The 13,193-nt window shown below is 44.3% G+C and overlaps 1 protein-coding gene across 1 annotated transcript; it reads right to left on the reverse strand.

Moving 5' to 3' along the window:
* Positions 1-1,069: 1,069 nt before the first annotated feature.
* Positions 1,070-12,123, reverse strand: LOC118783377 (transforming growth factor beta-1 proprotein-like). Its single transcript, XM_036537223.1, has 8 exons — positions 11,678-12,123; positions 9,539-10,780; positions 5,521-5,790; positions 5,217-5,294; positions 4,910-5,057; positions 4,074-4,224; positions 3,202-3,312; positions 1,070-3,013 (listed from the first exon to the last, which is right to left on the reverse strand). The coding sequence occupies exons 2-8, from the start codon at positions 9,873-9,875 to the stop codon at positions 2,966-2,968; spliced, it is 1,143 nt and encodes a 380-aa protein (XP_036393116.1). The 5' UTR covers positions 9,876-10,780; positions 11,678-12,123; the 3' UTR covers positions 1,070-2,965.
* Positions 12,124-13,193: the final 1,070 nt, after the last annotated feature.

Below are 13,193 nucleotides of genomic sequence, written 5' to 3' on the forward strand. Positions count from 1 at the left end.
ATAAACTCTGCCAAGGCATATTGCACATTTTGTACCTTGGCATCACAGAGACAAAGGCTGGCATTCAGTCTGGCAAGATGTTGGTATGTGTGTGTGTATCCGGAGGGGAGGGGGGGTAATAAAGGATGTTAATCATGTTTCTAGTTATATTGTTTGTTTTCCAGGTCTTAACAGCATTTTCCATGCAGGGGCCCTGTGTGTCAGCTTGCCTAGGAGAATTTCCACAATTTTCCATAGCCCTGGGTAATATGACTATCCCTGAAACAAGATAGGTCATATCACTGTCACCTCTTTATTTCTCCTTGTGTGTTTGATTGACAGCGAGAACAGTGTCTGTGTACACGGCCTGTGTCAATCATTCTGTGTGTGTGTGTGTGTGTGTGTGCAGTGTCACTGGGTTCAGCAAGCACCTCTGTGAGCACACACAGCATGTCCATGTGTGACAGTGTGTTTAAATTTCCATGCAGTCATTGACTGGAGAAGGGGAGTTAAGGACAGGCCCAGGCCTGCTCTGCTCATCTCCGCAGCCCCACACCAGCTGAGTGAATAGCCTGTCAGTAATCCCCAGGTCCTGCCTTAGAGCCCACAGAGACAGACAGAGCAAGAAAGACAGAGAAAGAGAGAGGCAGAGAGAGAGAGCAAGAAAGAGGCACAGAGAAAGAGAGAGAGCAAGAAAGACAAAACAGAGGAAAAGAGCAGTCCTAGCCCTGACCTTTTCTCCCACATCTTGGGGCTTTATCCAGGAACTCCAGGCCCCCTCACCCACCTGTGAGGCTCTACTAAGCCCAGGATTTCTGCTCGGTTGGGCCAGTTTGGGTCTCCAGAGTAAACAGGTGCACACTGTTTACCTGTCTGTGGGTGGTGCACCTGGCACACAAGCACTTTCCACCAGTCTATCTCATTTCTGACAGACGGGCCGACTCCCCCCAGAGTCCACCTACACAGCCCAGCTTGCCTCTGTGTACACAGCCGAGAGTCTGGGCCTTCACCACAGAGGGGAAAGGAACAGCGCTTTACAAACACATACAGATGTTTTTCGTGAATGTATAAAAGCTTTTTAATATGGGTTTCATAACAAGTTAAAGCCACAGCTTATCCTACTGCTGCAAAAAACAAGCATTTGGGAATGGTGCGTTGTGTGATAATGTCATTGTAAAAGCACTCAGAACCAGTTCAAATGGCTTTTATTATACTGTGGTGTGGATACACTCTGCAATGAAAATTAAATGGCAGCAATGGATATTTGTTTCACCTGGAACGGATACTGAACTGGTGATGGGTTGGTAAATTCGGTGGAAAACAACGCAATAAATGTCTAGCCGATGAGTGTGGTGCCAGAATGTAAACAGCAGCACGATGTGCACTCATTCTCTATTGCACCGCCCCATATTACCACTCTCCTCCAGCCTTCATTCTGTGATAATCGGGAAAAAAGAATCTACCGCTATCAGCAGTATCCCTAATATTCTTAACACCCTCAACATTACAGATGGTGTCACACATCAAGGGCAACTGAAGAACAGTCTCAGTAACACATGAAACATGCAGTGTAATATAAAGTATGAAACAAATGGCCAAAGCAGGGACAAATATGATGAATATTAGGATCAAACCCAGCAACAGGGCCACTGTTAGAATGTGCACACAGGCAGTCACATCATGAGTGGACAGTTCCATTAAAAACAGCATGAAAGACAATTGAATCCTTCCATACAGTTCCTATGATTAGGTATGCCCCACACAGAGCTATGCACACCTGGTCAAGCTGCATCAGGGCAGGGTTAGGTGTGGCAGGTAGACCCTTTCCCCTCCTTCCCCGCCCTGTGTGTGTTGACAGGGTTGAGTAACACTCCCTGGTGGCTGCCCCTCCCTCTCTTACCGTATGGGGGTAAAGAAGACTCTCTTGGTGAATGTAAATATGATTTAAGTCCATCACAGAGGGAGAGGAAGCAAAAGGAGCACTGACCAGACCCACCCCACCTTAACTCTATGTTGAGTGCGCTCACATCCATGTCACTGGTGAACAGGTCTGCGTTAGGTCACAAAGTGGGACCCTGTCATTCTTCAGTCAATGCTGAATGTGTAGCTGCTGCTCCTCTGTGCCACACAACATTTTATGTTCCCTTCATGAATGTCTGGCTTCAGAACAGGACTAAGCTGCTCCTTCATGCATCTCAGGCGGGTCCTCCGGCTAGGCCCGCGAGGACAGGGTGACAAGATGTGCTGCCGTGTTCATGTCTCCTGTGTGCTGGTCTGAGCAGCGCCCTGCTGTGCTCCCAGTCGTGCCTTTTGTTCTCTCTTCCTGTTGTTTGGGTTCGCTCATCTCTGGGCTGCTGGGTGGACTCGAGTTCCCATACCTGTGAGCACAAAGCTCTGGTCTCAGTGTGGGAAGTTCAGTGTAACTTAACCCAGCTTCGCACCAACTCAGATGGTCCAGTGTTTTCCTGCCGCTTAATAACAACAATAATCTAAAACTGAGCACCAAGAGATATCTTCAGTCTCTTCCTGAAACAAAAAAAAACAGAACAGCCTCTTCCTCCCTTGCTCTATGCTCTGCCTATTGTTTTACACCACAACAAATCAACACAATCGATTATATTCTATAAAACAAATAAATTAATTTAATCTATGGAAAACATCTGATAGTATGAGATAAAAACAAATATTAATAACATTTATATAGAAGTCCTTTATTTTGTACTTTTCCATCAAGGATGGTCCTGATAGACGTGAAATGGAAAGCGCAGAAATCCTGGGACATTATGACCTCTTTTAATCCCTTGTTTTTGGACAGTGTCCTCATCCACCATTCATCCGTCTGTTTTTTCTCAGCTCTTTCCTCTCTGTGCAATCCATCCCTCACTCTTGTCACACTTCTCCATGCTCTCTGACATGTGAACCCCTCTCCCTTTTTTTCTCTGGAGGTGTCCAGCAAGGATAGAGAGACTCAGAGAGAGCCTTGGCTTTAGCTGCACTTGCAGGACTTCACACTCATATTAGATAGCTGCTCCACCTGCATCAAGAAACCCCCAAAACATGGTCACAAAAATCACAAAAATCAGAAGGATCAACACTGACAAGACAATTAAACACAGGCTTGTAAAGCATTGTTGTTTTGCATTTAAAAAACTTCAATTGTTATAATAATTTAAAACCAGCGATAATTATGACATATTAATGATATGAGCATTATTCAATCACCTTGTGTTGTCTCCCCACATAGTAGAGTATGGGAAGAGGTTCCAGGACTTGGGGTACACAGCAGGGCTGGGCAGATGCTCCAGGGTTGTGGTGCTTATACAGAGCCAAGATCTGTTGACGAGAAAGAGAGAGTGAGAGGAGAGGAGTGGCACCAAACGAGCAGACTCAGCAGCACTCAGGACACACAGAGACAGTGAGAAGGAGGGACCCACTCAGCTCAAAAAAGTGCTTCACTGGCAAGACTGCTGCCAAAGCAATCATGACACAGCTCTGTAACAGCACATTAGCGCCTCACAGACAGGGTGAGAGAGACCAGAGCCAGGACATGACTCTGTTTACTCACACTGCACCGAGATAGGTCTACACAATCCTGCTCTCTCACACTGCGTTCAGGCAGCGAAGCTGTCCCTGGCATTGTCCGATGGCGGAACCCGGAGGACGTGAGTGACTTGATTGCTATGGGAACCAGACGGAGCTAATGAAGCTGAGAGTGAGGCAGGGGAATACCCCTGACAGTCCACTTTAATAGTCTGGAAACCACCCAACTTCCCAGGTGTGAGCCTCCACACAGAGACCTCTGTCACACATAATGAGCTCGTAAATTAACCCTGGCAGGTCGTTGAACAGTCACCTGAATTACCTCAGCTCTCTCCCTGACATTTTGCCCTGTCCTTTCCCTGACACCAGTCCTGAAGATGTACTTAAATAGGAAGCATTACACTATAAATGGAAATGGTAAAGATTCAATCCCTGCAATATCACCTGCACCTGCAATATTGTGACTAAAAAGATGTTGCACTTCTACCAAATATTTGGCAGGAATATTATAACACAAATGTGTGCATGAGAATGGTGTGGGGCAGCACAGGTACCTGGGAGTACTTATTTTCAGCATTCCAGATGTAGGTGCAGGAGCCCATGCAGTAGTTGGCATGGTAGCCTTTAGGCTTGTGAATCCACTTCCAGCCCAGGTCTTTCCGAAAATCGATGTACAGCTTCCGCACACAGCAGGTTTCAGACGCCCTGCCACACACATGAATGGAAAGATATTTTCAAAACATGCAATTTTTTTTTGAATGGAAAAAGAAACTTCAATCAATCATTCAATGAACAATGTCATCTGTGTAGAAGTTTTCAATACCTGATGGTGGAATACAAGACACAGATAATGAGCCCACTATTCAATCTAATCCATGGAGCTCTTTGTCAATAACTTTGTATTACAAATGTGTGCATGACTTGCACTACAATTTTGACATTTTGTAATTTTTTTGTTAATTTCACTAGCCATTTTTTGTTTATTTCACAGGCCAAATGTGATATCTTGCCACATTTCAAAAAACAATAAGGTAAAGAATGATCATTTAGTCCCGTCCAAGGCAACCAAGGAAAATTTACCTCAGGACTAATAAAAATGTTTAGTCTCCGTTGTATTTTGACAGTGTGTTATATATGGTGTATTTGCAGATGTTTCACCCTGAGAGTACCATTGTGGGGACTGAAATCCACAAAGCCCTACTGTGCATCTTATTTCTTTAAGCAATTGCAAAACAACAATACTGGTGCCTATCTACAACTCAGAGTTATGGGATTGAATGGAGGCCTGAGTCCTGAGCAAGACTATCTTCAGATTTTACTGTAAAACACAGCAGCAAGCTTCACCCATTGGTCCGAGCTTAGCTTTTATCGGTAATGAGGAAAGCCTCACTCAGTGCAGAACTCTTCGCCAGTAGTGGCCCGTCTCCTGCGTGAGGTGAGCTTGCTGGCGTGGTCCAAAGGAGTCGACATCACCAGAATATGAGGTTTCTGCATCTTCTGAGAGAGACCCCCAGTGTCTCCCCTCTGCATGTTTAGTCCTGTATACGGACAGAGGGACACAGATGTAATAGACACGTCAGTCTTTTTTTTTTTTGCAATTCTGAGTTTAAAGGAAAGACACCAGATGTTCTGCGTTTCTTGTCAGACATCTGTCCTTTGAGGTTGATTACTTCTGGGAATGCACGACCTCTCCGCACCTGAGATTGTGAACTGGAACTGTGGCATAGCCTCCCCACAGCCACAATACAACTTCAGCTGGAACCACTGCAGAGTTTCTGCAGAACACAGTTAAAAGCATGTTACTTCACACATTATTCCATGCTGCTTATAGTTACAGTTATGATAACAATGATGAAGATTATGATGATAATGATGATTTTGTAAGGGTGTAGTTCAGAACTATGGTTGTGACTGTCGCAATGGGTGTGTTTATGCCCATGCCTGCAATAATGGTCATAGTTATGGTTATGATTGTATTTATGAGATGGCAATGTGACAGACCGCCTTTCTCTATCCATTTCTTCAGGGTCTTTATGACGTCAAAGGACAACCAGTGGTCAATCAATGCTTTGGAAATGTAATGGGATCCCAGGTAACGGGCACTGTCGCCGAGGCCCTCGTAGAGCTCCAACCTCTGGTCCTTCTCAGGGGGTATGTTGGTGGTCTTAATGAGCAGGCGCAGCTCAGCACGGGACACCTGGTCGGGGCTCCCCACGCTGGCCGCTATCTCACTCACGTTGAACAGCATCTGTTCTTTAGTGCTGTTTGTGCCTGGAGAGAGAGAGCAGGAATCTGAGTCATACATCACGCTCCATACTACATGGCATGTTTCAGTAAACACGAGCAATAAACCTTGCACTCGGCCTTGTGTTATTAAAAGCACCTGTGGGCCTGGCCTCTGAAGGACTGTGTGCTGTCCACCTGGTGTGCAGAGTGCCATTTACTGTACAGCTGCTATTTAAGTATATCCAAACGCCCTGGTTATATAACTGGTTAGATATTGCTGGCTATGTAATTTGCACAGCAGGCGCATAGGTGCAATTATGGAGAGCTTCTCTGTGACTACAACACACATATGTGCTGTAGGTTCAGCTGGACACTGGCAAGACCATGAGATGAGCTCTGCCTCTGGCTTAGACAGCACCAAATGGAAGAAAAAAAGAAACTGAAAAGGGAAGCTAGCCCTAGTGGTCTGAGGTTTAATGGTGGGGCCTGCGTGGCACTGTATCATTCACTGAGCTATGAGGATGGGACAGAGAGAAAAGGGAAGAAGAGTGAAATATAGTAGTCCTGGCATGGGAGCAACACTTGGAGGGAGAAAGAGGCACAATGGAAGTATTCTGCTGGTGGTTAGGAGGTTCTGGTCTGGTCCAGGCCCAAATATAAATTTTCTTCACTGTCAGGGATGAAACTATCCTTTGGTTTGCATCAGCACTTACACACTAGCAGGGAGATAAAGGGAGTGAAAGGGGAGCTGGTCTTTACCTCTGCCACCACTAAGAGGTAAAAATGAAAGAGGGAAAATATGTCAGGAGAGGAAAATATGCAAAGGCAGGAAATGATGATCTGAAGGAGGGACCAGTGGGTGGGAGAGGGAGAGTGAAAGCAGTATTGTAAAGACCTGAGATGACCAGACTGAGTGATTTCTGTTGGTTTTGTAAGCTAGTGCTGTGAAGGCACATGAACAGATGAGATATAGGCCATATGTAGGTCACAGTGACTGAAAAACATCCAGACAGGGCTTTTATGTTCTGACAATAAATCAATTATTCACTGGCCTTTTATAAAAGCATAATGTTTCAATGCCAGTTCCAGAATGTGAACAGCAGAATGACTTTTATCTCCTGGCTTGTGTTTAACAGGAATAATGTGCACATGTTATACACATTAATAAAATTGAAGGGTCAAGATACCCAAATCAGAAGCATTGTTTGAAATGATATACATATTTTACATGACTGTCACTGTGAGTTTATCAGAGTATGTGCTGATAAAAACAAAATTAATAAGGGAATATGACTTAAATGCAAACTGGCAAAGAATGAGGAAGCCCACAGCTCAGAGGAGCCAGGGAGTGGGTGATTTGTGTGCTTAATCAGGGCCTGTGCTTGTACACAGGTAAGCTCAGGACAGCTGTTGTGACAGGCTCTGTAATTACCAATGGGGCGAAACAGGATTCCTGCAGGCTTAACTACTAGCATAATCCTGCACCAACCCAGTCTATCGCTCTCATACTCTCTATCTCCATTTTAGATTTTTTTTATCATCCCCATTTTCCTTCTACTTAAAAGACCTGAATAGTAGCATTTCTCTTCGATCTTAGTTTAAATAAAAGGCTGAAAATGAAAACTGACACTCATTAAGGACACAAAAAACAAACAAGCATATCCAAAAAGGGAAAAAAATACTTTCAGCAAAAAAAAAAATCTATTCTTTAGGACCAACACTCATTACCATGAACTGTACCAATGTTACATTTCAAATTGGATCAACATCAAAAATATCAATCAAAAAGGTCTCATTTAGCATAATTTTATTAATGACGGGCTTGGGATGTGAACAAGCACAGAATCCACTGTGGGACCTACAATGCCAACTGATGTGAAGCCCAAAGCATTTTGGTTAGTTCAGCTGATTTTTATCTCTTCCTGTGATAGACACAGTTACTGTATCACACAGGGGGCTGGGTGTGCTATGTCCTGAAGTGTCTACTGGATGTAAAGGCCCCGCAGATCTTCTTGCCAAGTACTCGTTTTACACTTGTTTTACATATATTTTGATAAAGATTTTTCTATATATTAATATTTTGTTTTGAAAATTCACAACATCTTGTGGTGTGTGACCATTTTTGAAGCTATGCTGAAAAGGTAGCTATAACCCGGTACCGTGGTACCGTGGATATTTTCAGGGAATATAAGCAGTATAAATGCCTAAAAACTGGGCAACTGAAAAATGGCATGTTTTTATATCCAGGAATTTGTTCATGCCCCAGAAGGTAAATTAGCAAAGCATAGCACAGTGTGATATATAACTAATGCAGTGCACAAAGTGTGAACAGGCTTCCTGTACTTTGGATTGTTAAGGAAAAAGGGGAAGGGAAAAGCCACGAGTTCCCAACACTGATGATCTGAGAATGATTCTGACATTGGTACACGTGGACCCAAACACAGACACCCTACAAAATCTGTTGTGCTTCACCTCAGTCACCTCAGCACACCACTTGGATGGCTTGGTGATTCATTATTAAACCTGACAGCTCTGTAGTTATTGATTTTGGTGCTTTTTGTTTGTAGAATAGCCTTGCATTTCTGCTGTATCATAGCAGGATCAATGTTTTCTGCCTCTCCCCTTCATTCCCTCTCTTTCACACCGAGGGGCACTGACTCATAAATATGGTGGAAGATGGAGAAGGGACATCAAAGGGGAAGGGGATGTGGAAAAGGGACCATGACCAAGATTTGGATCTGTCAGGTGGAGCCAGGAGACCTGGTTTCCTCTGAGGCTCTATTTATACTAGAACTGAGTCACTCAAGAACGCACTGACTGCCAGCTTTCCTTCCTGCCCGCCATCACAGGCTGACCGGGTTGACCTGACCTGTCACAGACACAGCAACAGTTAGTCCTCAGAGACAAAGAGACAGAGTTAAGTGGAAGAAACAGCATGGCTGGTGGAGGGAATGCTGGAAAGACCCAGAGATCGAGTTACAGGAAGCACTATAACACAGAGGGGGAGAGAGGACCAACCCCTTAGAGTACATTTCCCCTCGTTCACTCCTTTACTTATTGCCCCCTTCCCCCATTTCACTTTCTTCAGGTCACTGTCACTACCATACCCTCATCAGTCTCCTCTCTGGCCTAGTTATCTGTGGACATCTCAATACACAAGCAATTGCTCCTTCTTTTTTGAAGTGGTGGAGGAAAGCGGAGGTGGAAGAGGAAAAGAGAGAGGGACAGTCAGAGGAGGGGGCTCTGCGACTATCAGCTGAAACAGGAACAGAGCCATACTTCACATTTAACGATTAGGTGTGTCATTACAAGGGGATTGTAGACTGATTTTCACACTCAGTACCAAACAAACATTAATACAGGCAAACAGCGAACCAGCAACACTAACAATGTAGCAATAAAAATACCATGGATACCAGCAGCATAACGCAGCACTGGTTAACAGATGCCATACAAAATACTACCAACGTATTATTTATATGGACTTTACAAACTGCCCATAGGCATCTGAAATTGCTAAGAAGACATACACATGTCCAGGAGAACAATGTTTTTGGTAATGGTACTTTCTCATAGTTACATGCTGCTCAGTGTTTTGCATTCAAGCATATGTGCAATAAACCTTTACAGATTACCCTGTGTTAGTGACAATTTTCCACTCAACAGTAACTGTGTGTTTGTGCTGCTTGGAGACTGGGGCTTCTTGTGCTTGTGTGATGGAGCATGCCCTTGTGTGTTCGTGTGAGTTTGCACTGCGTCAGGGTTAGCGCCCGACAAGCCTTGGGGTACTCACCCATTGTGAACTTGTGCACCGCTTTAGCAAAGTACTCCTCCTCCTCCTGCTCCGGTGAGGATGGGACTTGCGGGTGTTGAGCTTGCTCCTCGGTCAGCTCTACTGTGCTATTATACACGGACAGCAAGGCAGCTGGGATCTCCTCTCCCTCCCCGCTTTGGTCTGGCTCCGGCTCCTTGGGCAGCCGCAGCTTGCTGAGGATTTGGCCCCGTATGGCTTCAATGCGCTTCCTCTTCACTAGCTCCAGGTCCAGTGTCTTGCAGGTGGACAGGCCTCCTACGTGGCACACTGTGCCCAGCACCCACAGTGCAGCCAGCACCAAGCACTCTGCTCTCATGGTGCACGGACCCTGTCTGTACGCCGCTGTGCTGTACCGCTGTTCCCTCACAGCCGAGGGATCAGTAGAGGGCTGAGAGTCACTCTCACAGGGTGTGACTGATTGTGGTCTCTCTGTAGTGCCTCACCTTGTATCTTTACCCCACTACTTTGCTTGGCTCTGCTGCTGCTACTGCTTCTGCTGCCGTAGCAACCGCCAAATGTACGACTGGAGGGTTGCAGAGACTGGGCTGACCAGGAAGAGAGTATCACAGCTGATGACGCCCTCTACCCCACCACAAACACAAACCCCTGTGAGAAGGCACAGACTTACAGACACACTGCCTCACAGAACCTGACTCACACGGTGCTCCCCAGAGACCGTCTCACAAACCTGCCGCCCACATCAACACATTAAAAAACGCGTTAAAATAACACACGCACTCATACACACACACCAGCACACCACAGGCTGCGTCAACCTGAGGGCTTCCCGGTCCCCCCTCCCGAGAGTACTATTTCAACACAGTCTCACCCCTTGCCAACACACACAGTCTCTGTGTACAGTCAAAACCGCTGAATAACAGATGCAGTCTTTCTTGTCCAGACCACTGGGCAACAGACACAATGACAAGGGATTACAAAGAGGTCACAGGACAGCTCCCTGAGAGTGGCTGAGGTCAAATAAAACACAAAATTATGGGAGGAAGGAATGCACCTTTTGCTGACAGTGGTTGTTAAGGCTTCACTTCAGAATCTTTTTTTCTTTGGACCTCCTGTCAGCTTGAAGGGTCACCTCCAGCACTCTGTCTTTGTCCTCTAAGGTAAATGTTGCTTCTCTCCTTCATACATTTATGTTTCTAATCTTCTGAACAAAAAGGAGCTGGATTCTGTCTTCTTTTTTCTCTGTTTCTTCCTGAATCTGGTCTGAGGGGGAAAAAAATAGAAGTTTGATCAGATGACCTTCCTTCCTGTGCCGGTCAGATCGTTTCCCCTGTAGATTTCACTTAGCCTGAAGTCAATCAGATAACAGACATGCTGATAGTGGCTTTCACATTGACACTCACATAGACAGGAATAGAAGTACAGTCACAACGCATAAACACAAACTCATAATCTGCCCTCTATTCCCTTCCTAACACCAACACAACACAGACCCACCATTAAACAAACAACGTCAACTATAAAGGGTAGATAAATATAACCTTAATCATTACTGTAAAAATAAAATATTTCTTAGTAAATATATGGGCAATATGGAAGAAATGGAAGAAATATGGTTATTCTTAACTGCAAGATTATCAATATTCATTTGAATGAAATAGATTCACAGATACTGATATGGAAATACACAAATACTGTATTTGGATAACAACAAAGTTGTCAAAATAGCTGTTGTTTCCTAAAAGCAGATGATAATCTCACAGGGAGATATCCCTTTTCAGTACACCAGTAAAAACTCCACACTCATGAGAAAGCAAAACCTCCTTAATTGTAAAGAATAGTTTAAAAACCTCCTGAATACGCAGTAGCGCAAGTTTACTGGGTTTTTTGCTTGTGTTGTACTCTACCTCACTTGTAAGTCGCTTTGGATAAAAGCGTCTGCCAAATTAATAAATGTAAATGTAAATGTGAATGAAATCCTGCCGTTCAGTGTGCTCCTCTCCTCGCTCACTTTCTTTTTCTTTCTCTCATTCCCTTTCTCACACACTCACATGCACAAGAAGAAGGGTACTGTACCAGCTTCCAGTTAAACAACTGACAGGAACTGAAAAACAAAAAAAAAAAACAAGACAAGCAATTTATGTGAAAAAAGTCCCCCACCTGAGATGCTGTAATGAGTATGACGATTTCAAAAGAAGAAATGATCCAAGTGAAGCCAGTCCTGAGAGAGACCTGAATGAGTGTCTCTGTCTGAAACAGCAGCAGTGGCAGCAGTAGCAGAAGTTACAGATGTTCTTGGCTCATGCTGTGTGCTTATGATGGTATTGCTGTCGTTCCTCTTCCCTTCTCTTCTCTTCCTCTCTCTGTCTCTGCCTGCCGGTCTGTCTGTCTCTGCCTTTAAGCTTCTACAACTTGTGGCTTCTTCATTGTGGAGCTCATCACACCTCTCTCTTTCTTGTTCTTGTCCTGTTAGAAAACTCTCTCCACTTTACACTGTCTGTACCAACAGCTCTCTACCTTTTAATGACTCTCTCCCTCTCAGTTGCTGTGCTTGTCAGAGCTTGCTGGTGACAAAATGATTTGTGTAAGCTTTATGTTCTGCTCGTTTCTCTCTCTCTCACTCTTTTATTTTTTTCTGGTTCCTGTTCACTAACACAGCAAGAAGCTCTCCGCCCAGGAAATGAGGGTAACGGCCACAGCGTAAGACATCTGCAGTTTTACAGAGCAGTGCTGTTTCTCTCTCTCTTCACACTGGAAAGTAAGACGCAGAGTAGAACTTACTAAATTGGAAATAACTAAATTAACACTACCCACACATTAATAATTAGACTGTTTGACACATTGGCCATGTTGGCTGACCTGTGTCTAATATAATATCTTACAAACTGATCACTGGATTTATCTGTTGTCTGGACCAGCAGATAGGGCACACTCAGTAACCCCCAATATACCCTGTGCAGAACTCACAGTTTGCATACATTCACACAGAGTGACTGTGCGGACACTAACAAAACAAAAGAAAAAAAAATCAAAGGACAAGGACATTAAACGTGAGCAAGACTGTGATGGGAAAATATATTCTGATAAACAGACTGAGTCCAAAAGGTTAGTGTTCCAGCCTAATTTCTGATCAACATATTACTCCAATTTTATTTTACTGGTAGGGGGTGACTGAAACCTCTAAGCTACAGCTGTTAATCTTTCGTTTCTTGGCATTCATGGGTTCATTATTCCCTCTGGTGGTGAGCTGCTGCAAGAGCATTTTTTCCATACATTACATTACCTTACTGTCATTTAGAAGATGCTCTTATCCAGACTGACTTACAGAGGTTACAATTTTTTACATCCTCTCCATTTATACAGCTGGATATTAACTGAGGCAATTAAGGGTTAAGTGCCTTGCCCAAGGGCACAGCAGCAGTGCTCCAGTGGGAAATTGGACCAGCGACATCACAGCAAGCTCATTTTAAATGTCAAACCAGAACTGTTGCAGATTGATCAAAACCTGCAGACACAGGCTCTCTCAATATTTTCCTAAAACACCTATTTCTCTCCTTTCATCTTTCCATAACAGCCCCAGCCCTCTTTCTTTCACATGCCCACTCCCTTTATTCTTCTTCTTTTTACCTGCTCTCATTCCTGTAAAGCCCTATCCACTTATGTCATACGGTGTTAT

The sequence above is a fragment of the Megalops cyprinoides genome, chromosome 9, assembly GCF_013368585.1.
Source record: "Megalops cyprinoides isolate fMegCyp1 chromosome 9, fMegCyp1.pri, whole genome shotgun sequence".
NCBI lineage: Eukaryota > Metazoa > Chordata > Actinopteri > Elopiformes > Megalopidae > Megalops > Megalops cyprinoides.